At 41.8% G+C, this 26726-nt stretch overlaps 1 protein-coding gene across 8 annotated transcripts in view; it reads left to right on the top strand.

Moving 5' to 3' along the window:
• The window catches only part of PRKAG2 (protein kinase AMP-activated non-catalytic subunit gamma 2), a 403677-nt gene that overhangs the window by 299851 nt on the left and 77100 nt on the right, over nt 1-26726 (top strand). For 6 of the 8 annotated variants that reach the window (XR_012655174.1, XR_012655175.1, XM_075062183.1 and 3 more), the window contains one exon: nt 8612-8711. The exons of the other annotated variants lie outside the window; for them this stretch is intronic. Coding sequence is in view for 4 of the 6 variants with exons in the window: in XM_075062183.1 (XP_074918284.1) it covers nt 8612-8711 (100 nt within the window). In the remaining 2 variants the exon portion in view is untranslated. The remainder of the gene's footprint in view (nt 1-8611; nt 8712-26726) is intronic. 8 annotated transcript variants of the gene reach the window in all.

The following is a 26726-nucleotide window of genomic DNA, read 5'->3' as shown; positions in this document are numbered from 1 at the left end:
AGGATCCAGGCAGTGTGAGTGCCGCTGAAAATCAGCTTGCATGCCACTTTCGGCACATGTGCCGTAGGTTGCCTACCCCTGATGTGGAACTGGGGAGCATACATAGTAAATTTACTTATTGTAATAGTCAGCTCTATTTTGTAATATAGACACTGTGCTGCACCTCGTTCAAAAACTAATCGACAAAACATCAAGAATTATCTGTTAGAAGTCCTTATGAGACCTGGCAACCAGTAGAATAATCACATGACGTGAAATCCTAGTCCCATTAAGGCCAGTGGGATTTTTGCCACAGACTCCAGTGGGTTCAAGTTTAACAGAAAAAGTTTAACCAAGAAAACTACTCATGGCAACGTTCTGACACAAACTAGAACTGTTTTCAGCCTTTTAAGAATATTCCTAGATTCATAGACTTTAACAGAGTTATTCCAGTTTTACACAACTGTAAGTGGTATCAAAATCTGGTCTATAGTGATTACATTTCTCTGCATTGGGGCCCTGGTTCAGCAGTCCATCCCTTTCAGAAAAACATGGAAATACCTGCTGAACTTTAGGTATGTGCTTAAGCATGCATTTAAACTGAATGTGTTTAAATGCATTCCTGAATATGGATGGATTTAAGAATGTTTTAATGCTTTGCTGAATTGTGGCCTGGGTGCACTCTTTCATCTCCTACGAAAAGCAAATAAATGTTACCCATATTTCCCTAAGGATTATCAACTGCTCACTTAGTCCCAGAGTCTGAAATCAAATGTGCATAGGCAGATCATTACACGCAAACAGAGTCCCATGGGAGATGAGATGATGGAGCTAGTTCTTCATGGCGAGTTCCCAGTTCTTAGTTGTACGTACACTGGGATCCTTACATCTGTGCAGAAGCAGTCTCTTGGCGTATGAGAAAAGTAAATGACGTCCAATTTTAATAAATTATCCATCAACTTTTGAAAAGCAATTAAATTAAGTAAAAGGATTAGTTCCGATTTTTAAATTCATTGGGATGTACTGTTTGGTTACATTTATTGGCTACATGCCAATGGCTAAAAGCGTATATTGGTTTGAGTAGAAACACCTATTTTTCCATATGATTATTAAAGTGATTAAGAGCTGTAAATGTAAGAGTGTAAATATCACTAATATGTTTTAGTTTATTAATATGGAGAGATGAGTCATCTCGTAATAGTTAAGATGAAGCAAGCCGTCTATTATAAGGCTGATGTTCAGCCGCCTCTAATGTGGCAAAATAAACAAAGCAAACCAACTGAAATTTGACAGACTGCATCCTGTTATGAAAGAGAATTTTTAAGCCTTTTGCAAAATAAAAAAACAAGAAACATTTTGAAGTTTTTTGGGTTTATGTTTTTTGACTGGTTGAACGTATTAAAAATCCTTTTCACGTTTTTATATCTGTGTGTATACACCCTGATAATTAAGAGTTCAGTCTTACCTCAAATGGTAAGAACAGCCATGCTGGGTCAGACCAAAGGTCTATCTAGCCCAGTATCCTCTCTTCTGACAGTGGCCAATGCCAGGTGCCCCAGAGAGGATGAATAGAACAAGAAATCATCAAGTGATCATCCCCTGTGACTCATTCCCCTCATGACCTGCATGAAGGCCAAGAATATCTGGAAGGCCCCAATGGGCCGGAGTGATAATGAATGTGAAAGGATAGTTGGTAGGGAGGAACATGGTGGATACGTTAACTTTCCATTTCCACGCTCTAACTTTTAGGGGTTTTTTTATACATATGATGGATTGCTTTACATATTAAGTCTGAAATTGTCACTCATACATTTAGGGCCTAAGCCACAACCAAAACCATCACTGAAATCAATTAGATTGTGGGTGATGAATGCAGCTTTGGACCTTTTTGGTGTTTTGGGTTTACCTTTCAATATGTCGGTCTCAGAACTCCTAGGGGATCCCCTATTTTGCTTCCCATATAGCATTTGCTATCCAAGCAAGACTGCATGGGACTTCTTCAGAGCCAGTGAGTGATCTTGAATTGAGTTAAGGGGTCACTGTTTAGGAGCATTAGGTACTTGCTCCTTCCTTTCCTGTTTCCACCATACTTAACATTCGATCTCCATGATGCTTACATGGGGCATGAAACTGTGAATGAAAACAATGTTTCCTGCATGGCAATACACAGACAGACAGGGCTGTTTGGCCTGAGCACAGGCCTGGGAGCCAAGAACTCTCCAGTTCTAATCCCAGCCCTTTCATTAATTTCCTCTATGGTCTTGTGCAAATCAGACCCTCCCTGCTTCAATTTCGTCATCTGAGAAGTTGGGATAATACTTAGTTATATGAATCACAGAAGTGCTTGAGGAATTAATTAATGTGTGTAAAGAACTGTGGAGATGAAAATGTTAAATGTTGTTTTAATATATAAGTGTATATAAAATCCAGGGGATACATTTCCCCTTTCAGAATCTGAGTAATTCCCATTCATTTTAATGTTAAAACGTTAGGGAAAGAACACAGCGATAAAAAATAAGCCATTTGCTACTATGATTTAAGCTCTCCCCTTCCCAAAATTCTTTTGTTTACATCATATTTTTATAGTTTTGCTAATCTACTAACCTTCGGTTGTTTGTTTTTAATTTGCCTTCATAAAGGTTGCTAGCAGAGCTGTATTAAGGTTCTGTCTGTGTCAATGTTCTGGTTGTAAACCTGTTTTTAAAACATTAATAACTTCTGAGCTGTAACCTAACAGAAGGAAAATGCTTGACAATTTTCAAAAATATATATTCAAAAATAAACCAACCATTTACTGAGTTTGGTTTTGCAATAATGGATAACAAATGTTTGACGAAATTACAGTATATCGGAGAGATTCCAGGGTGTATGGCAGGAGCACTGTTCCTTTACACAATTAAAAACAGATCAAAGCAGAGGAGCTGCAGCATACTGAAGCATCTGGCTCATAGCATCTAAAGGTTTAAATTATTTTGAACACAGTTGGTTTAAAACCCAAATGTGTTAACACTGTAATAGCTTTAAACCTTGTCTAGATTAGGATTAAAGATGTATTAGTAGTAGTAGGCATCCTTCAGTCTCGAGAGACCGTGGGTATGTGCCCCTGAGGGGTAAAGAATTTACTCAGTTGGCTTTATGGCAGCTGTGACTGAAGAGATCCACTTGAGAGAGAGAGAGAGAGACATGTTCTAACATATTTGAGAAGTCAAATGCAGACCAGGCACACTCTGCCTTTGATATGTGATTAGCCTATGGGGAGCCTAGGCTCTAACTCAGTAATCTTAATACACGCTCAAGTATACACTGCCTTGCCTACAGCAGACTTCAAACGTATTATCTAACCCATTCTAACATTACACCATTAACTCCTAGTCTAGATAAACCCTTAGTATATTAATACATGCTATATAGACTAGTTCATACTAATACACTATACCTAGTATAGACTAAAGGAGCTATTAGAAATCTTTTGTGGCAGCAGATTAAATACTCTAAATACACAGATGTTCCTACGTTATGCCATATTATATGAATGTAATGGGAGTTATAGCCTGTCTGGGGTAGGACAGATTTTTCTCCTAAACCTTAATAACTTATCCTATTATGTTGACATAGTTCATTGATCTTAGAATATTAGCGTGCCAGGATACTGCTAGGCTATCTCACGGGTGAGTGAAAGATGGAGTTTCCATTGCAAGGATGGAGATTCTAGGTTTCCAATGCATTTATGAGCAGTACAGAGGCAATTATAGCACAGTGATGTTTTGGTAAAACAGCCATCTGCAATGTAGCATTACATATACACTAGCAAATATTACTAGAGGTTAATAATTATCTTGTCTTAATATTCTCAGCTTGGATACAGTTTTCCTCACAAAAAAAATTTACATTCTGATTCTACAGTGAGGCTTGTGAGGTTTGCTGGCACTGAGCTTATGGCATGATTTGGGCCTAAATGTCGTCTTATGGCTTATTATGTACTATAGCAGGTGAAATACACTGGGTATTTAGTAGCTTATTGTGTGGTGTTAAAAAAAGAAGCACAGTTTTAAAATCTGGCATAATTTTTTTTTCCAAATGTCTATTCATAGTTTAATAGAGCCATAGATTCCAAAGCAAGAAGGGAGCACTGTGATAATTTAGTCTGCTCTCCTGTATAACAGAGAGTATATATTTTTGGAAAAACATCAATCTTGATTTTAAAATTATCAGTGATGGAGAATTCACCATGATCCTTGCTACATTGTTCCGTTGTTAATTACTCTCACTGTTAAAAATGTAAGCCTTATTTTCAGTCTGAATTTGTCTAGCTTCAGCTTCTGGCCATTAGATCATTTTATACCCTTCTCGACTAGAGTGAAGAGCCCACTATTAAATATTTGTTTCCTGTGTAGATACTAACAGACTGTAATCAAGTCACCCCAAACCTTCTTTTTGTTAAGCTAAATAAATTGGGCTTCTTTCAGTCTATCACAGTAAGACATGTTTTCTAATCTTTTAACCATTCTTATGGCTCTTCTCTGAATCCTCCCCAATTTATCTATATCCTTCTTGAATTGGACACCAGAACTGGACACAATATTCCAGGAGTGGTTACATCAGTTCTAAGCACATAAATAAAATAACCTCTCAACTCCTACTTGAAATTCTCCTATTAATGCATCCAAGAATGGCACTAGCCCTGTGGCCACAGTGTCACACTGGGAGCTCGTGTTCAGCTGGTTATCCACCACAACCACCAAATCGTTTTCAATTGCTGCTTCCCAAGATGGTGTCTCCCATCATATAGGTATGGCCTACATTTCTTTATTCCTAGATGTATACCTTTATATTCAGCCCTATTAAAATGCATATTGTGTGCTTGCACCCAGCTTATCAAGCGATCCAGTTCACTCTTTATCAGTAACCCTGTCCTCATTATTTACTGTTTCCCTAATTTTTCTGTCATCTACAAACTTCATCAGTGATGATTTTGTTTTCTTCCAGGTCATTAATAAAAATATTGTTATAGCTTAAGGCCAAGAACCAATCCCCATAGGACCGCGCTAGAAACATACCCTATGATATTGCTATGACAATTAATACCCTTTTGGACTTTGTTATATATAATTTTCATCCTTTTTAATTCAAAAATCAGATTTCTGTAATTAATTTTCTGATCCTGCAAATACATGCTTTAGTACTATTTAATCACATCAGTATTAATTTTTCTCCTGAAAGGTATGTATTCTTTATTGGAAGTTTTACTTTCATAGTAGGGCCACCACCTGTCCAGGTTTTCCCAGGATTGTGTGTGTTTGTTTTTTGTTTGTTTTTGAGGTAGCTATCCTAGGAAGTCTGCAAGGCTGCTCAGTGTTCAATGTCAGTTGCCCAGTTTTATTGGCTCAGGATCATCCCAGCTGTCTTGTTTTTTTGTAACTCAGAGATGGCAACCTTATTTCACAGTCTTTTCTCCAAGGTAAATATTGTTGTTAAGATACACATCAGTAGTGGTCCTCATTCTGAAAAGTTTACTTTTCATTATTCCAAACAGAGGTGTCATTTGCTATGTGACGGGGGGGTAGGTGCCTTCCTTGACCTTGTACCTCCCCCCAGAATTTTCACAGCTCCTCACCAGCTGGCGCTGTGATAGCTCCCCACAGAACTGCAGGGGCTACCCTAGGCACTGGGTTATATTTGTTTGAGTTGGGGTGACACCATGATGGTTTGGGGGTTCTTTTTTAAACAAACAAACAAACAAACATTTGGTAAGAAGCACATTTTACTCTGATCAATATCAAGACAAGTGATATAAAGGAAAATTGTATGGGGGTGGGGCGGTTAAGCACAGCTCACATAAAAGATATAATTAAAATGCTGTGGAAGTTCTGAGGGTCCCAGCCTGGCTGTGGCACTACTGTTACTGTATTCAGTATTGGTGGTGTTTATATGGCTGATCAGCTACAGTATTCATTGAGGTATACATAACAATGGTTTGCCATTACAAAAAACAACACACAAGTGGTTTGGAGTTAAACTTGACACAGTGTCCTCATGGTAGTCTGCCTTAAGACCAAGAATTGGACACCTACTTTCTGAGCAAGTGAGGGTTCATATTAATGTCCACTGGAAGGGATTTGTTTAGGGGTAGAAAGCAGTCACCTAGCCCCTGAGGATCTTATTTTCCTTGTTTGGAGCTGCCATGCAGAATTGTGCTAGAATTGTTAAGGTTCTGTACTCCCTTCTTAACCCTTAACTCTCACTAACACACATTTTGTGGTGGTCTCCCTTTTTCTGTGCATGTTATTCTGCATGTTATTCTGCTAGAAAGCAAGAAATATTGAATGCCTTAGTCCTCTGGCTACCTTCTCCTTGGAAGACTTCCTCACCTTCAGCAGCCAGTGCTTGTGGGCCAGGCAAGCCTTACTTAGTATTCTCTACATGGTTGCTATGACTCCTTTGAAGCACCATGCTTTGCATCATGGGGCATTTCTAATGTCCACTAGCATCTGCCGCCACAGCTCAGCAAGGGACAGAGAACCTACTTCTAAGGAGAAAGAATGCTTCCTTTGAAGCCCTGCAGACAAATAAGTCAGTAGCTGTCCAAGGAAAAGGCAGTTAAATAAGAAGGTAGAGATGAAACAGTGACAGCTATTTAGAACTAAACTGAAAACTCCCAGGAAGAGGCAGAAGGGGTTAGGTAACAAGGTAAGGAGAACTCCTCAAATCTCCCTGGACCTGTCTCTGCCAAGTGCTAGCAATCAGATTTTGGGCTACAAAAAGTATATACTATTTCAGAAGGTTGATAATTTAAACTTTATTTACATTACCCTGTCTCTATTAATGTGATTTATGCTGAACATTTCTAAAGCATCCACACTTTTGTGACTAGCAACTTCAGGATATTTATTTTTTAAATTATAGACTATAAGGCCAGAAAGGCTCATTATGGTCATCTAGTCTATCCTCCTGCATAATAAAAGCCATATACTTTCACCCATTAATTCTTGCATCAGGACCATAACTTCTGATTGAGCACCAGAGCATTTCATTTAGAAAGATATCCAATCTGGATGTAAAGACTTCAAAGGATGAAGAATCTACCTCATCCCTTGGTAAACTTTTCCAGTGAGTAACTACCCTTTCTTTAAAAAATCTGTACTTTATATGAACAGACTTAGAAAAGTGGAGGTAAAATAAGAATCTTAAAATATTTTACTCTTGGTCATTAACATGGAAAAGATCTGCTGTATTTAAACAAGCTGTAGCACTTCTGTAGCAGAAACCAATCAAGAAAATGGAATGCTCACTTTAGAGCACAGGGTCCAGACTTTGCCCAGCAGTACAGTAACTTGCTAGGAGCATGAAGACTACTTCACTTGTTCCATATCTCCAAAATCCACTCCCTACACTCCTTATAGCTTCATTTACCACAGCATCTCTGTCTAATGTGTACAGAATAGGATAGATGCCACTACCCTTTATCTTTACTTCAGAGAAATGGAGCCTGCCTAAACAAGAGTCTGACATGCAGTGCAGCCTGACCCCTCACATCAAGCTGGATCACTGCATGCTGGGACTTGCTGAATGTTGCGGGCTTCTTGTAATGCTGGGGTCTGACTATTGTGTGTTTCATAGTGCCACAGCCAGTAGGTGTGGGAGGCATGTTGTAGGATGTGGTGGGTGGGGGTCTCCAGGCACAGCAGGACCTTGGGACATGCCTGGGAGGGTGGGGACTGCAGCAGGGAGTGGCCTGCACGACAGCCTGAGAAATATCTGCCTCCTGAATTGAAGGTAGCCCACCCTTGGTAGTGGGGAGGTGGGATCCAGCCTCCCCTGCTAGACAGCAGTGGTACTGGCTGCGCACGGCCGCCTTAGCAGGTGAATACATCGGACGCTACCAACTCCGGCTGAGGGGGGAAGAGTTTCCTCCTCTCAGGGTGCCTTACCCCGACCCCGGGAAGAATGGCAAGCAGCGTTAATAGCCCGCCCTCATCTTGCAGGCTGGACGGGGAAAGGTGGAGGGCTTGACCCCGGGTGCAGGTAGCAATAGCACAATCACCGTCTCCTCCTCCCCTCCCCCTCGTGTGAATGGTAGTTACCTTCCCTCCTGTGCAGAGCAGCCGGCTTGATTGCAGCAAAACGGAATGTTCCAAATTCCAGTCAGGCCCCAGACAGGGGGACCGCGTGGGCAACGGGGTGGAACTTTCTCACCGAAAGGTTCTTTTGGCAGCCTGTGGAATCTAACGGACGTAAACGGCGGCCCGCTGACGTGAAGGATGCTGAGGAGACGCGAGACCATCCACGTCATAGGCCTGCGGCTTCTCGAAAGAACAGAGCCCTATCCCGCCTGGGTGTAAAGGGTTAATGGGCTGGGCGCAGCTGCCGGGGGGAGGTCCCGCCTCCTCCCCTCCCCCAGTGTGTGTAAGAGACAGCACAAATCGAGCCCCGTCAGGCTGAGGGGCAACCCCTTCTATCATCCCCACACGGCGTCGGGCTAGTGGCCACCCCCTGCGTCTGCCCGGTGGCTACTCTCCTCCCTCCCTCAGACCGGCTCAGCCGCTGCCACGCCGGGCTGCGTCCGATGCCGCCGCGGGTCCGGTAGGTCCGCGCCTGGATGCTGATCCCCTTCTCCGCTTTCCCCCTTCCGCAGGCGGCGGCGGCGGCAGCAGCTGCGTCGGCGGCTCCGGCTTTTCCTCAGCCCTCGGCCGCCTCCGAAGGGATGCTGGAGAAACTAGAGCTCGACGATGAAGGTAAGTCGGAGGCGCCTGCTGCGGAGCAGCGACTGACGGACAGACACTCCCCTCGCTCCGGGCGCTGCTGCCCGCTACAGGCTCCGGGGCTCGTCAGCATCCCCGGGGTGGGGGGGCAAAGCCCAGACAGGCGGGCGCCCCCCCCCCCGTCTGCCCCGCTGGGGGCTGTCCCGCACCCTGCTGTCTGTGCCCTTGGAAAGGGGCGAGGCGAGTCACTGGGTTACAGCCGACCGTGCTCCCGGACTCGGCCCAGCCTGTGCGGGGCGATCGCTGCGTACGGACCCGTCCCGCGTGTTCTGTTCACACGCTGGGCGCTTCACAGCAGCTGACGGGTCAGGCGGGCAAATGCCGCTCTTCGTCACCCTCTGCTGGGGTGGGATCCCTGATTTGTTTTTCCAGTTATCGTTGAGCCCAGTTCTGTGGGGGGGGGGACCTTGACACGCGTGGTTTGGTTTTTTGCCTTTAAAGAACTTTTATGTATCCCGTTGATAACATGTACTGTAGATCTTGACCTCTAGATCTAAATGACAGTTGAAAGATGAAAAAATTGGGACTATTGTGCCAGATGTGGGCATGTATTAGAAAAAGTCAGTGTTAACAGAACAGACTTATCTTTGCCAGCTTTTCTTTAATACTGCTTCCTATTTAGCTCCTAATTAGATGACTGACAAATAGTTAACTCAGGTAGGAGATGAGCTTCTGACTTATTTACATGTCTTACAAGCACTACACTGTTTTGTAAAGGAGTTTAGTCTCCTCCATAATTTGAGTAGATCTATAAGCTTGTGCCTTTTTGAAGGAAGGAGGTGTTGAAAACTTAAGGTGGTAGTTGTTAGACATGAGCCTTTCATAGAATGGCCATAGAAATCTAATTTTCATGTTTAATATTTTAAAGTAGCTAAAACTTCGTAGGCTTTTTATTTGCAGAACGTGTAGTAACATCTTTTAAAAACTTTGAAAATAATAGGCTGAGTCATTATAGTAAAAAAAAAAAATCATAAACCAGCATGCTGATCAGATGTTCTTTTTGATAGCTATTCCTTTCTGTAGCTGACATTGCTGTTGAATGTAACTAGCCACAAACCTCATTTTAAATTCCTTTATGACTTTTAAAGGTTTTTCTCGAGTCCTACTGACTTGACTGCTTTTCTAAGAGTTTTTTGCTCTATAACTTTTAAAACAAAGGTAGGCCAGTCAAATAGACTCAGGCTTTTTTTGTCTTGGTGAATCCTCACCAGAACAATAAAATCTGCAGCTTCAGTATGACTTATTTTACATGAATGTTTGATGTAAGGAATTCAGTCTCTAATTTGTACTATCTTTCCCCAATTTAACACCAATAATTTCTGACCACATCTGCACCTTTCATGTACTCGATTGACTTCCTCTTATCTTTAAGTTGGAAAGTTAAACCATGACATGCAGAGTCTGTCCTAAACTTATCTTATTGATATACTACAAACATGCAATTTTGGGGAAATGTAAATAAATCCCCTTTACAATTGTTAAACGTCTACTTTAATAGTAGTGTTTAATAACATGCTGAGGTGGATGTCTGGTCTAAACAAAAACTCTCGTTTACACAAGATAGTACAGATTACAGTGATAGAATAATTTATTTTCCAGCGCAGTCAGATTATAAAATGTGAATTCACTGCCAATCATTCTCACTTCTCAAAACTGTGTTCCATTGTGGTATTTCTTGAAATTTTATTTTCCTCCATCAAACTGAAGTGAGTTATGTGACTCTTCTTTTGAGTTGGTATATAAGTTTGAGTGGTTTTTGCTTTGTTTTAATTTGTTGTATATTGGTTTTGGAATATGTCAGAGGAAGCATGTTCCTCTGTTGATGGACAGTACGCTTAATAGCAAACCCTGGCCCCATTCAGAGGCACTTGCCTTCTTTGTAGGGAATCCATCTAATCTTTGTCTGGAAGGATAGTGATCAAAATAGGTGGCGGGGGTATGTGCGAAAAGCAGTAAAGAGTCCTGTGGCACCTTATAGACTAACAGACATACTGGCGCATAAGCTTTCATGGGTGAATACCCAGTTCGTCAGACACAGGAATGTGCAGTATATTTCAGTGGAGACCATTTTGATAAAAGTAACAGCCCATGTACTAGAGCAAAACTTCTTTCATTGTCACAATATGTTTTCATACATGAAGTCAATACGTAGAGAAGCCCAAAGACAGTGGGATGGAGATGGACATGTTCACAGTGCTTATATTTTTTTTACCTCAATCTTGCTCTTGTTGCTATGATTGCAGTTGTGCTAATGTTAGGGAAGGATGGAGAGAAAATTAGTTCTAGTTATTTGGTAGATGAGACATGTTGGGTGGTAAGGTGGTTCAGAAACAAAAGACCTTCAAGAATGTGATTAGATTTCATGCTCTCTCTCTCTGATATATAAAATAATGTGTTTAATTAGAAACTTTTCTAGCTGCTATTATAGATTAATCTAGCTCTGTGTTTCACATATGGCTAGCTTCTTCAACAGTGTGTCCACCAACAGTCAATAACTATCTGGTATATCAAATTATGCTGCAGTTCCTTTGAAACTGAATGTTTAACAGAAAGTAACCATAAAAAACAAGGCCTCAAAATGGTCTTATTCCAGAATGGATCTTGCTTGTGATTCTCTTGCAAGTCTACACAAATGAGAGAAAAAATCAGTGGGATTTTAATTTAAAGGAAATTAATTCACATTATTTTAAACTAATTGTTTAAACTGAAGAGTGAGGGAAATGAAATGCTGTTTAGAATACCAACCTTTCTTGTAACTGCATTTGTCTCATGACTGAGACGGTATGTTGCTTTGCAGAATCTGGGTTCTCAGATGGGATGGTCTGTAAATAAAATGGACACTCACTCAAAAACATCATACTTGTAACACTAGTAGATAACAACATTTTTAGATACAAGTAACACATAAGATAACTATTCCTGAGAGAGAAATATTGATTCTTCCTTCTCCCTACCCTCTTCCTTTGCTTTACCCCCCCACCCCCCAGCTTATTCACTTTGGACATTTGACTGGACTCTCTTTATTGTTAGTTTCACTTGTTGGTCAGTTCCAGATCCTGTTTTTTGCAATAGAATGATACCATAATTCTTGTACTGAATGCTCTTACTCAGTCTTTTCAAGAGAGTGTTTACTAGTATTAGTTACAGCAGAGCTGAAACACAATAGCCAGCACATAAATATATACATAGAAGGGAAGGAGAGGAAGAAAGAAGTGGGCCAAAATATGTTTAGTTTGCTTGGATCTGCCCAAAAGACCCTTCTAAACGTCAGTAAAAGAACAGAGAAACTTTTTTAATTATTAATAAAATAGTTGTGTACTAGAAAGCTCAGGACATGCTATTTAAATGGTGACCTCTCTCAGAAAATGGACATTAACTATCGTAGTCAAAAATATTTTAATTCAAGATCACTGTCCCTCTTGCAGGGAATGGAAATAAGACCACTGACGTAGGTTTTCTTATCTTTCATACAGTTACTTTTTTTGGAGGCAGGGACAACCGGTTCCTTGTTACAGTAAAAAATGTGACAAAGCTGATGTGAGTGTGTGCCTAATAATACACACACACACACACACCTGCTGTTACATCAAAGTGGATTTCTTGGTTTGTTTCATACACAGTTTTGGGTTGACTTGTGAAACTTCAGGATAGATCATGGATTGCCTAGCTGCTCAAAAAATAAAGAACAGAAAAGAATAAACACCCTGCTCTCCAACTGCTTTCTGTATGGGATCAGTGTCAAGCTAAAGTAGGTCTGGGATTTATTTTAGTTTTTGCAAAAGGAGGAGGCTGGAGATTGGCGAAGAGCTAGGAGAAGTAATTTGTTTTTGTGTATTTAAAAGAATAACATCAGATTTTTACCACCACAGTTTGTCACTGTGTAGCTTCGTTTTGTTACAGATGGAAATGTTTGAGATCTAGTTTTTTTTCTTTTAAAATAACTGTTAGCATTATTGGTTGAAACTATACCATGACACTAATCTAATCTGAATTTTCTTCATCCCATCCTTCAAATAGTGTCTAAAATTCCGTTAGGCTACAGAAGTTAATTTAGTCTCAGTATTTACATCACAGATATCAACCACATACCTGTCAGCTGCAGTAATTTGGTTGATTCAGCATTGTAACTGTACCTTGAATAACTGGTTCTGCTGCAGTGTTGGCTCACAGCCATCTCTTTACCATCTTATCCACCAGCACAACTTAAAGAAAATAAAGCGGCAGCTCTGACTATACAAAAAACTGCAGTTGCTTTTTCCAGGCTATCTCATCCCAGATTAAAGGCTAGGAACAATTTTTTTTTCATGTGGGGCTCACACTAAGGGTTGGTGGAAGGGAGACAAAAACGGAAGGGTATAGTGGGGGAGAAGAAACTCATTGCTAACTGTCAGTGGTCACCTTAAGCCAATGAGGTGATTCTTATCAGAAAAGTCTAATATGGTCTAAATTTTTCAAAAGTAATGAGTGCGGTTTTTGTTTTGGCACCCAGTTTGAGAAACTTAAGAAGGCCCTGCCTTCTTAGAAGATGCTGGACACCCATCTTTTGAAAATCTGTCCCCTTTAAGGTGTCTTAGGTTGGCCGTTCAAAATCATTAGTCATCCTCGAAAATATAGGCTTAATATATTTACATTTTCAAAACTAAATTCAATAGATCCCTTGGCCTATATGGTGGCAAAAAAGAGCCATTTAAAGAAAATCTTGGGTTAACTCTTCCTAGTTCAGGTTGGGTCTCTTTTGCCTTCCTCTGCAGCCTGGGGCACGAGTCACTTGCTGGAGGATTCCCTGCAGCTTGAGATCTTCAAACCATGATTTGAGGACTTCAATAACTCAGACATAGGTTAGAGGTTTGTTACAGGAGTGGGTGGGTGAGATTCTGTGGCCTGCATTGTGCAGGAGGTCAGACTAGATGATCATAATAGTCCCTTCTGACCTTAAAGTCTATGAGTCTATAACCTGCTTCTTTGAACTATTACATCTTTATTATGCTCAAGTATCTTTCACTGACTGCGTCAGATTCACTTAAAAAAAAAAGAAAAAGCTTTCACTATACTTCAACACCACAGTCAACGCTCATGATGCACTTGTGCAGCCTAGAATTAACACTGGAATAGTGGTTTTTAATCTTAAAACTAGGCTCTAGGCATAGACAACAGAACTATATTGCTATCCTGTCAAATGAACACGGTTACAGTGACTGGCCTTCCATTCCAACAAGGTGGAAGGGGTTCCCTTTCTAGACTGTCCAAAGGGGTTTCTGCAGAGCAATACGTGAACTAAATATGCTTCATCCACAGCACTTCTAGCCTAGGAAGTGAGTGCCCAGATTTAGAGATTGAACCCATGTTTGTTGTATGGTAATGCTTGCAACTGCTGTAGTCACTGAGCTTGTGCATTACTGATTATTGTGGCTCAATAGTAAACCTTTTAGACCATGACACTTAGGTTTTTAGGAGGTTAATTGCAGCAAAGAGTCCTGTGGTGCCTTATAGACTAAACAGATGTATTGGAGCATGGGCTTTCGTGGGGATGCATCCAATGAAGTGGGTATTCGCCCACGAAAGCCCATGCTCCAATACATCTGCTTAGTCTATAAGGCACCATAGGACTCTTTGCTGCTTTTACAGATCTAGACTAATACGGCCACCCCTCTGATACTAGGAGGTTAATTGCTCATCTAAAGAGTTGGCACTATACAATCTGCATTCCTAATCTTCCCACCAAAACTGTGCAGTGTTGCCCAGATGTATCTCCTATTACCTTTCCTACGCACCCACCTCTTGCACTGTGGTTTCCCAGTTTCTTCTTCCTTTTTGATGACACCCTCTTGTCTATTTTCTGCCTGTGACCTCTTTCATGGTGCTTCCTATGCATGGAATAGCCTCCCTCCAGTTGGATGCTAAACAACCTCTCCTCTCCTACAAGTTCTTCCTTAAATCTGTCTGTTAACCTTTCACCACTAACTCTCATCCCTGTTTTCACGTCTCAGCTCATATTACTTTAACTTGGCTTTTGTTGTTTTAACCCACTTCAGTTGTGGGGGTAGGCTGTAATACTGTTATGGGAAAGGTGGCAACAAAATGCATATTATAGGTTATTGATGCATTACACACAACTATGCACAAAACTACATTAAAAGGATGTTAAGATACAGCCAACCATTTAAAAGTTTGGAAAAGGCAGAGTTACAGTTGCCTGTGCAACCTTAAATTTGGCCTTCTTGTGTGCATGCATTATGATATACTCTTTAATTACATCATCATACCGCCTCCCCCCCGGACTACTGACTCATTCAGTGCACAGGATAGACCTGCTCTGAGGATGCATCAGGGTTGTATAGTGATGGAATCTGTCTGAAGGGCCCCTGCTTCATTTGTTGCAGAAGTTGGTAGATAAGGAGTCAGTGAGGCAGGGGATTATGAAAGAGAAAGGAAGGTCTCATTGTTAAGGTAATTGAATGTGCTACCCCAGGGAATTGGATTCTCTTTGGCAATAGCAAGGTAGCTGCTATGTTATGCAAAGCAAGTTCCTTAAGTCACCCTTTCAGAGGTGGTCACTAATTGGATGTTCCTCATTTTATGGTGTCCTGGAATCTCACAGCAGCAGCTGAAGTCAGTAGGAACTGTGCTTTGAGCGTACAAAGTGCTATATAATGTTATGTTCTCTGAAAAATTAGGTCCCAGGTATGTCAGGTTGGGCACTCAAAATTAGTGGATATTTTTTACCTTAATATTGTCTCATCTATAAAATGGGGTTAAGATCAACCCCTCATCTCATAGCAGTGTTGTGAAGATATATTAACTAATGTTAATGAAGCACTCCAATACTGTAGTGATGAACACCATAGAAAAGCCTATGAGGAAATCAATAATTTTGCCTTCAGAGAAGGTTTTGAATAGTGTGCAGTAGAGAAGGCATGGCCATACTCTGAACAGTGAGGATCAACCTGAAGAGCTGCTCATTCAGTACCTTCTATCCTGTGCTGTGAATAAGACAGAAGGCCTGCCTCTTGCCTGCCCTCTCTCCCTCCCTCAGCTCCTTGTCCCACTCTGCATGCCTAGTGCAGATGGAATCTTTAGGGAATCTAAGTACAACACTCTTGTAAAATCTCTACATAGCATATGCAAATTAGTTCAAAAAGAAAAAAACAGCCTTGCATCCAATATGGAAAAATTCAGCCCAAATGGTTAGCTTGGCAATGTTATAAGCAACTGAAAACTGTGCTTTTATAATGGGAATTGTTGGTCAACCTTAAAAGGCAGTGCTATTGGGCCCTACCTTTACTTCTCTCACAAACTCCCTTGAGTTTTAAAATTGCTCTGTTGCATTTTGGACCAACATGATTATTAAAAAAAATTGGAAAATCATGAGTTAAGGTGATTTGTGCTTTTGTTACTAGTCTACACTGGATTAAGACTAGATTACTGTAATGTACTCTGTGTGGGACTTCACTTTAAATCAATCAGAAAGCTTAAAGTGGCACAGAAAACACCTGCCTCTTTGGTAAGTATTGTTTCCTGGTAGGAGCTCACAGTGCCTGTGCTGCTTGATCTGCACTATCCATCTGTGGTCACTCGTTGAGTTTAAGATGTTGGGTTTTTTTCCACTTACAAAGCTTTAATGGTGTGGGATCTGTCTACTTGAGGGGTTCCCTCTCTCTGCCATACTATTGCAGTTGTGATCGGCATAGACACTTCAAGATGGATTTCCCTTGACTTTAAGACTTTTTTGGCAGGGTGAGGGGGGAGAATTGCAGGGATTGACAGTTCTCTGCAGGGGGCCCTCAGCTTTGAAACCAAACTCCTTACCTCATCCTCCACTGGTCCAAACCAGCTCAGATTCATTGAGCTTCAGAGCCCACTGGAGAGAGGATCTATCTACTAAACCCTTGGAGTGGGAGGATGTGGTGGAGGTTGACACTTGAGAGAGGGGTGTTTTGTTAGGGATATTTGTTGAGAAAGGACTCTTTAGTGTGGAAGGATCTTATGGCAAAAAAAAAACAACCCACCTTGAATTTTCAGAGGGTGGGTGCTGGAAGAACTGCAGGTAACATTTTTAACGTTCTCTACCCTAAGAGAGAAACTGTATCTGTAACTCATGTTACAAGACCTGTGGGTCTCTTCTCTAAAAGTTTAGCTTGTGATTTTTGGGATTTAAGGTTGAATAATACAGTAGAAACTAAATGCAGAAATGTTCCTTTGGGGATTGTTCCCATCACCTTCAATTTGTGGTACATGGACTTAGACTTCTTTGCACAGTGTACTCCTGGAGGAATTCTGCGCCAAAACCATTAAAAATTCTGCATACAATATTCTAAAATACATTGTATTTGTCAAAATAAGACAATATAGTCATTCCAGTTTCAGTAATTTTTGGTAATTTTATTTCAAAATATCTATCAGTAAGTGTGAATGTAACAATACAGACAACAAAGATTCAGGAAAAAAAATCTTTTTTTGACAAATAGATTCCTTACTAGGCATATTAATAGAGAACTTTGAGTAAGTCATTTAATCTACAATACAGAAACAAATTTCCTGCACCCCATGGAAGCAGTGCAAAAGCTTGGGGGAGTCCGGAGTAATGGAGGAGCTAAGGGAGAGGGAAGTAAATTGCTAGGAAGGACCCTGGGAGATAACCTAGGGGCTGACCCCTAGCCTCTTTGTCAGGCACATCCGTCCTGTCTCCATGTGTCCCTGCACCCCAAACTCATTCAGCCCTCACTCCCATCTGCCCCCAGCTAGCCCTTCTGAATTTCAATCTGTGACACACACTCACTTTCCAGCAGCTCCATATGCCCCATGCTGTTCTCCCTCCCCACCCCCCATTTCCCATGCCTCCTCACCTGGCCCCATCGGGAGGGTGCTGTGAGGAATGCAGCCTCTTCTCCAGTTCCCCTCTCTGTGGTTGGCTGCTCCCTAATGGGAGTGGCAACCCACTATTCTGGTGCCACAGTGGCCCCGATGGGCGAAAGGTGTTACTGCAGCATATCTCTGGTATAATGTATTTTCTTCAGGGGAAAAAATTCTGTAGGGGAACATGAATTCTGGGTGTATGCAGTGGTGCAGAATTCCCCCAGGATTAACAGGTAATTTGTGCTACCTTTTAAACATCACCTCTAAACCTGGCCAAGGGTGACTTTATTTTGTGCAGGTTTACAACTATAAATAAATCTGTTTAAAGACAAAATAACTTTCCTTACTTGCACTATTTAAATGAGGTTCCTGTTAGCTTGATTTCTGTGTACTATGACTCATTACCCCGACATTGTTGAAACACTCATCAGAACTGCAGAATTTTAGTATTACCATCATTCCCTTGACCTATGCTTTTCAGTTTTGCATCTGATCAGCCTGTGCTGTTGCTAAGTTTTTGCACGGATGGAGAAAGAAAGAAGGCAAGAAGAGAATTGAGTTGCCAAGTAAATTTGCAACATTAGATTTTTTTTAATTGAACTTTTTCTTTACTTTTATTTGTCCTTGCCCTCTTCCTCCCTCCTCACCCCCCCTTCCTGCTGCTGGAATAATATGACTTTAAGGTAAAAGTAGGATAGCAATGCCTAGGGAGATATTCTGAGGGATTTAACTGGTTTTCTTCAGTCACACAGAGAATAAGTTAATGAAATTCTGGAGTCAGACTTCACAAAAAAATGCCCAGAATAAAAGGTTTAATGGTCATATCTCATTAACCTACTATAGGTTCTCCTCCCTTGCTATGTTTAAAGAGGCACTTGAAGCTAACTAGAGTTTGTAAAGTTATTTAAAGGTAGCTTCAATTTTTACCCTGCCTCCAGGTCGTGCTATTACGTATTATGCCTATAAAATATACAAATTACACAATACTTCACTGTCATTAAAATATCTATCTTTTCTGTGTGAAAGACTCTCAAACTGCAATGGAAATGCTGTGGAGAAACAGTGATGACTAGACAGAAAATGCTGTCATGCACAAAGTCAGGGGAGAAATGTAGAAATACGTATGCTAATTCAGCTAGAGGATTAAGATTAAATGTTACAAGTAATAACAAGGTAAATTTTTAGACAGAACTGTCTTTGTTTCTACTTAATACTATCAAATGGCCTTTTTGAAAGTCCATGTCTAGACAGAACTTTGTGTGTGTTTAAAGGTAATCCGCAAAGTGGGAGAGAAATAGGTCAGTGCCAGTTAATCTATACGATTTACAAAGGCCTGAAAACTTTCCATTTGTCTCCCTTAACATCAGAAAGCAATGACTCTTCTATTCTGGAAGACTATGTGGTAAGTGGAGAGAACTAGTGAAATTAAGATATCTTGAGACTGGCAGTTGAACAGTCAAGATAAGAAAATCTTTAAATGCTGGCTTAACCTTTTTTTTGTTTAATTCTCTGTGCCAAATCAGCACTTGGGAACAAAGCATATCTTTGTTAATAACTCAACATTGTCCCTTCAGTTAAGGTGTCAGAGAACATAAACATCTCTACAATCCCCAAGTTTGCCAGCAAAACCAGGGAAGATCAAATCCGACATTCCTTGTATCATTAAGATTAAAAATCTTTCTTTAAAATAATACAAAAACCTTTCAGGAGCTTCTTATACATAAAGAAGCATGGTGGGGGGGCATAAAACAAAACACCCTTTTCAGCTTACGTTTTAAGACTGACTTTCCTTGTTCCATTAAGGATAGGACACTTCTTGTCTGTCTTAGTGAAGAGTTGCCTACGTGAGAGAGCTGCACAGATTAAACCAAAATGAGAGTGTACACCAGGATTTCCATTGGTTTAATGAAATTACTTTAAAAAGTCACACAGTTAGAGTGGCTCATTTTGGGCTAGTATAAATGGATTCCTAGCACAGTGGTTTTCAAACTTTTTTCTTTTCTGGCTACCCAGTTGAAGAAAATTGGTAATGCCTGTGACCCAACAGAGTTGGGGATGAGGGGTTTGGGGTGTGGGAGGGGCTCAGGGCTGGGTTGGGGTATGGGGGCAAGGGCTAGGGAGTGGAGCCATGAATGAGAAGTTCAGGGTGTGGGAGGGGGCTCTGGGCAGGAGCATGGGGATGGGGTGTGGGAGTGGGTCAGGGCTTTGGACTGGGGTTGCAGGCTTTGGGCTGCAGATGAGGGTTTTAGGGTGCAAGAAGAGGTTTCAGGGTGTTGGGGGGTGGAGGTTGGGGTGCAGACTTGCCTCTGGGGTCTCCCAGTCAGTGGTGCAGAGGCAGACTTCCCGCCTGTCCTGGCACTGTGTACTGTGCTGCCCTCCAGAAGCAGTGAGCAGCAGGTCCAGCTTAGGCGGAGGCGACCAATAGGAGTGTGGAGCCAGCGCTCAGGCAGCATGCAGAGCCCCGTGCCCCTCCCCCTGGTCTAGGAGCCTGACCTACTGGCTGGTTCCAGGGCCCAGCATGGTGTCAGAACAGGTAGGCACTAGCCAGGCAGCATCGCTGACGGGACTTTTAATGATCCAGTCGGCGGTGCTGAACAGAGCCCCCATGACCCAGTACCTTACATTCTACAACCCAGTACTGGGTCGCGACCCACAGTTTGAAAACCATTGTTCAGGCGGACCTTGGTCTGATCCAGGGGTAGGCAACCTATGGCACACGTGCCAAAGGTGGCACACGAGCTGATTTTCAGTGGCACTCTCACTGCCTGGGCCCTGGCCGCCAGGTGGGGGGAGGGGCTCTGCATTTTAATTTAATTTTAAATGAAGCATCTTAAATATTTAAAAAACCTTATTTACTTTATGTACAACAATAGTTTGCTTATATATTATAGACTTACAGAAAGAGACCTAAAAACGTTAAATGTATTACTGGCACGCACAACCTTTAAATTAGAGTGAATAAATGAAGACTTGGCACACCACTTCTGAAAGGTTGCCGACCCCTGGTCTAATCTAAACCCAAATAAGTTCCTGTCGATACAAGGATTTCCAGTAGTTTTAAATAAATCAGTTCTAAATAACGGTGTTATTTAAAACAGTGCAACTGTCTCATGTAAACAAGGGTTTGAGCCTAGTTTGCACTTCAGCAACCGTTCATTGATCTTAAATCTTCATTGAGCCCGTCCACCAGAATGATAGCTTCTGATATTAATATATGAAAGCTTAACACCATCTTTGGAAGTCTTGTATTTCAATACCTTCATCTGTCAGCCTTGAGTAGCATTTCTCTGAGAGGCACCTTTTTAAACCTAGATTTTCATTGTTTGGAGTAATTAGACTTTGGAGAAAGTCATGAGGCTTTCTGGTAGGGAAAAATGTAGATGTACTGGTTGTTTATGAATTCTTTAATAGGTGGATGTGAAATCTGTTTGTAGAAAACATTAGATTGATAACCTTGGCAACTGAGGTTCAACCTCTATTCACAAAACTACAGTAGTGCAGTTTTTCCCAAAAATGCAGGATTTGAACTGGTGATTTAGAGCTGATTATGTAACATAGTGATGGGCACTGTAGAAAATCCTTAAGATCAATGATGTACTCATTACCAATCCACTGAGCTGTCTATAGGCATTTTCTGCTTGACTAACAAGTGGGTAAAACTACTTCTTCCTAACTTATATCCTAGGCCAGAAACTGAATTTCTAGATTTAAAATACCATATCTCCTTTCCATTACTCTACTCTTCAGTTTGAAAAAGGCTTGTAACTTAATCAGAGCAAATTACTGTGTTGTGTTTGTTTTTGTTTGTGCCTAGACAGGATATTGTATGGTTATTTTAATTAACTCTGAAATGCAGATTTCTTAAGCTGTGCATCAGCTCCATTATCAGTCTCTTATCTCACATACAGTGTGAATGCGTTAATGATTGTTTCACTCCAGTACTGATGCCAAGTGTTAGCACACAACTACTGTATGAAATATATTTTTAATACTTTTTTATGAAAGCTAGTTATTGAGGAACTTGGGCAGCCATAAGACTATGTTGATAAATATCTTCAGTGTGCCTTAATATTAATATAAAATTTAAAAACTGTACTGAACAATTATTGAGACATAACTTGAACAATTAAAAGCAAAGGAAAACTAAAGGCTGCCCATGCTACCCTTAATTAACTCATTTTATGCCTAAAATGAGTGCCCCCTTAAGTTGAGCACGCAACTTTAAAAAGTAACTACTTTTCAAGAGTCAAAAGTAATTTCAGATAATAAACTGACACTGATATCCCCTTGCTAGTTTTTAATAGTTCTACAATCATTTTCCTATTCTTAAATGTCTTGTTTTTCCTTTTGAGTGGGTTTTTCACAAAGGGTAGCATGGGCAGCCTTTAGTTTTCCTTTGCTTTTGATTGTTCACTTTCCCGCACCGGTGGAGTAGGAATACTGAGTGTTTTAACTTGACTCCTGCCCTCATTCCCCATTAACTACTAGCTAGACTTTTGAGTAGATGCATTTTAGGCTTTCAGCAGTAAGGAGAGGGGAAAAACTGGCTTCAAATCTAAAGTCAAATTGTTATAATTGATTTAGTTAATGTCAGTTATACAAATATTTGTGTCAGGCCCACCAGGAGGATTCTTTACATCATTGAAACATTCATGGAAAGTGGGTTTTTATTAGTTGGCAGCATTAACAAGCTGCTCTTGAAGCTCACAGATGCTGACTACAACAGTTGTGTACCTATAGCTACTGAATGATCTCTTTGTGATTAAACTAACTCTTGAACGCTTTAATCAAACATGTGGAAAATGTTCCTCATGCAGTAGAACTTCCCGCTTTCAGCGTTTTCTGGAACCACAACCTGAAGTTGAACTGATACACTAGAATTCAGTCTAAATATAAAAAAGCATAGTATTGCTTACAGCTTGTCCCCATTTACTAGGGGATTGACACACTGCAATCAATCCTCTGGGGATTGATTTTTAGCAGGTCTAGTGAAGACCCGCTAAATTGACCGCCAATCATTCTCCCATCGACTCTGGTACTCCACCAGAACGAGAAGCATAAGGTAAATCAATGGGAGAGTTTCTCCTGTCGTCCCAGCGCAGTGTAAACACTGGAACAAGTCAGCCTAAGGTAGGTATATCAACTCCAGCTACGTTGTTCACATACGTGGAGTTGCGTAACTTAGGTCAACTTAGCCTTATAGCGTAGACCTTCCTTTAGCTGCAAAGAGATAATTACTTGTACTGTGGTGGTACCTGGAAACCCCGTTCATAGGCCAGGAGCCCCATTGTGCTAGGCACCATACAAACAGCAAAAAGTCAGTCCACAGTGGTCTGTTGTAGACACTCCTGCACAAACTATAATAAGTATTTATACAGTATCTGTACAAAGAATTCAGTGGGATGCACTATAATTAGTTAAATATCTATTTGGAGATTACTAGTGCAAGTGCCTTAAATAATGATAATTAGAAGCATGCAGTTTTTTTATATCTTTTAAGACTGCAAACTGAAATACCAGAATTTTCATTTCATTTGCAAATGTTAAGATCTGCATAACCTTAAATAAATAATATTTGTATCTTGCACAGTTGTTTACCAGCTGATTAAGGTGGATCCCTCTTCACATGAGGATAGTCTTTCAACATTGTTCCTCAATAAAATTAAACTTTACTTCAGGATTTCATGTGCATTTCTGTGTAATTGGAATTGAGGTCATAGTTTTTATAGCAGTTTCACTGTTCCGTTATATTAAGTTTTGGTAAACTTTTATGCCATTAGGGTATACTGGTATGGAAACTTGCTGTTGAAAGTACTGTAATACAGTTTTACCTTTCATTTGAGCTGAGCTACTTTTGAGCTAGTTTTGCTATAAAAATACTCAGACGTATTGCACATCTTTGAGAGAACTGTAGGTGTTTATACAGGTTTTTGGTAGTTACTGTGCGTGTGCGGTTTTTTGTTTGGTTTTTACAAACACACGCTCACTCTGCACCTTAATCTCAAAGCTCTAAAAGGTTGGGGAAAGCAAGAATTATGCTTTGATATAGTCGTTAATTACATAATCACATACTAATTTTTTCCACAGGACCCCTGCCTCATTCATTGCACAGGAGAGAGAATGCCTGTGTTTTGACCAGCTATTCAGTATAATCCATCTTCATTCTTTGTTTACTGTACATCGGAGTCCCCAAACTTTTGAGGGCCATGTCCCACCCCTTATCTGTCCATGCCGCCACCCCCACTCTGGAGCCAGAGCTGGGTGTAGCCAGACCCACAGCCAGGTGCAGCTCTGCTCCCAGCCTCGGCCCCAGCCCAGGAATGGAGCCAAACCAAGGCTGTGGACAGGGCCAGGCATGGGACTGGGAGCCTGGGATGTCCAGAGCAGAGCTGGGGGCAGGGAGGGGCTGGTGGTGCTCCCTCTCTGCTCCCCACGGGGGCTGCCTGGGCCCCACCGCACCCCCTCAGCTGCTCCTCCATGCCGCCCTAGGAGTGTGCGCCCCACACTTTGTGGATCTCTGTACACTATTCAAACCCTACTCTGAAGACAGAATTAACAACTCCTCCAAGTACTTGTGCATATCAACAGTGGAATTTACATATGCACAACTCAAGAGCTTGAGATTGGAGACCTTTTGGTCAGCAGCATTTATACAGCATACATATGCCCTCCCAGTCCTTATGCTTCAAGGAAAGGGTCTGTAAAGGCAAAGTGTGTTGGCCACGACTCATTTCCTCTGACCACCTTGTGGCTTAGAGGCAGAGCCCTGAGTGATTGAGAGACTGCCAGCCTTTCTTTACTGATTATAGTTACTGTTTTATAGCTATCCCTGGATTAGATGTTAGTAGATTGCTAAAGAACTAGGAATACAACATGCAGTTAATTGCCAACAGCATGACATTATCTGGTTTTCCTGAAATCTAATGCTACCCCTCCTGCAGGAGAGCTAACCCAGACTCAGATGGACAGTGTGTGTCTGGGAGAATTGCATATTTACAAACTGCATGTTTGTTGGGAGTCCTTCAGTTCTCAGGTCAGGAAAGATAAGGAGACTTGTCTTCAAGTCTTCGCAATGACTAAATCCATTGAACCTACCTCCAAACCAGGTTCATGAGACACCACTCCTATCCCTGCAGGGGCCCTTGAAGCCCAAAAGTACAACTGCGAGCTCTCTGCCTACAAGAATCCCGGTGCCAGCTACCCAAACAACAACCGCAAGGTTTGTGTCCTCCTTGGATAGGCCACATGGCTCCAGGAGCCTGGGAGACAGACCACCTATCAAGGTTCCTCTAACAGGAAAACCTTCCTGCAGCACCAAACGTCTTCTGAGACTTTGTGGCCCTGAGTGGTTCCCTCTGAAGCGCCATCTCGTACCGATTCCAACTGGACAGCACTGAAATGCCTTGTACCAACAGATGTGCCTTTGGAAAGGAACTCATCACCAACCCAGGTACTATGTACCTCAACATCCACAGGGCTGGAGCCAGGTCAACCAGGGCTACACCCAAGTGCCTCTCCTTTACTGTAGTGGAGATTGCAATAGCGCCTCAAGAGAACCAGGTTCCAGACCACCATCTACACCTTTGGTAGACAAATTCAGACTGGAAGTAAGGCATATGTTTTTACAGTGATAAGCTGTTCAATGATTGCTTATTCGGTGGTCATGGGGGATTCGTGATCACTGTCAATGTTTAAATCAAGATTGGATGTTTTTGTAAAATATATGCTCTAGGAATTATTTTGGGGAAGTGCTATGGCCTGTGCTAGGCAGTTCAGACTAAATCAGAGATCCCAAAACTGTGGGGCATGGCCCCTAGAGGGGTGCGAAGGAACGTTCGAGGAGGTGCAGCTGGGGCCAAGGCTAGCCCGGCAGGGAGGGAGCGCCACCCAGCTCTGCTGCCAGCCTAGGAGCCCTTTACCCCCGTCCCCTCCCTCATGAATGGAGTAATGAGGGGGCCAAGGTAAAAAGTTTGGGGACCCCTAGCTTAAATGAACACAATAGTCCCTTCTGGCCTTTGAATCTACAAAAACCACCTAGGCTGTCAGCACCATAAAAGTACTTGGCATCAATAGCTCGCCAGATATATCAGGAACTGCAGTCTCCCTTGATGTCGATTTAAGCCCTACAGTTGGTACTGGTTCTATCCATTGGTGTGGCACAGTCAGTCCCAAACATACTGAGAGCCACAATACTGCCCATGGATCCATGTTATATGTTCTCCTTGGCATCTTCAGAGTTGAAGGATGAGGACAATCCATACCAGCAGCATCTCTGCTTACCCAAAATATCACCACAACCCTCAACATAGTACAGAGTCAAGACACTCTCTTTGTGGGAGAGGAGACACTGAGACATGCAGAATCGTGAGCCTTGGTTCTCCTAATCAGGGCCACTAGGCTTGTAGCCACCAGGGCCCATGTGGCCCTATTGCGGATGTTGGTCTCCTCACATCAACCATAGCCAGTGGGACCAACACCACCACCAGAAGACTGTCATCCACGGTAGTGATCCCTCAGACCGCACAACAACCCCTCCTGGTTCCGCTGCAGCCGCAGGTGAAATAGGAGCAGAGGGAAGAATATGCACCAGAAGGTGACCTCCCAGCCCCAGTGATCCTGTTCCTCTCATCCCCAAATGAGGTCATGATATCACCAAGACCCCACAATCAGATGATTACAAAGGTTTCCAAGATTTACTAATAAAGGTTACTGAGGCCCTCTAAATACCTATTGAGGAAGTTCAGGAGCAGAATGGTAAGTAAATGGACATTCTCAAGCCCTCTTCAATGGGAAAGGTAACCTCACTGTCAGAAAGGGCTATCATGGACCCAGCCAAACCCTTGTAGTAGACACCTGCCCCAATTCTTTTGCCTTTTGCAAGAGAAAATATAAGATGCTTCCCAAGGGTGTGGAATTCCTGTACACACACACACACGCTGTCCCATCGTCCCTGGTAGTCACAGTGGTGAACAAAAAGGAAAAACAGTTTAGGTCCTCGCCAAAAGAGAGAACCAAAGAGATGAGATTTATTTGACTTGAAAGCCTACTCCTCAGCAAGTTAGTTCCATGTGGCCTATTACTTGGCCATACTGACCATTTGACTTCTGCATACATGAAACTGCTTACCTTTTCAGA

The sequence above is a fragment of the Chelonoidis abingdonii genome, chromosome 2, assembly GCF_003597395.2.
Source record: "Chelonoidis abingdonii isolate Lonesome George chromosome 2, CheloAbing_2.0, whole genome shotgun sequence".
Classification (NCBI taxonomy): domain Eukaryota; kingdom Metazoa; phylum Chordata; order Testudines; family Testudinidae; genus Chelonoidis; species Chelonoidis abingdonii.
The sequence above is the reverse complement of the archived record's forward strand: the minus strand, read 5'-3'. Positions and strand labels throughout refer to the sequence as shown.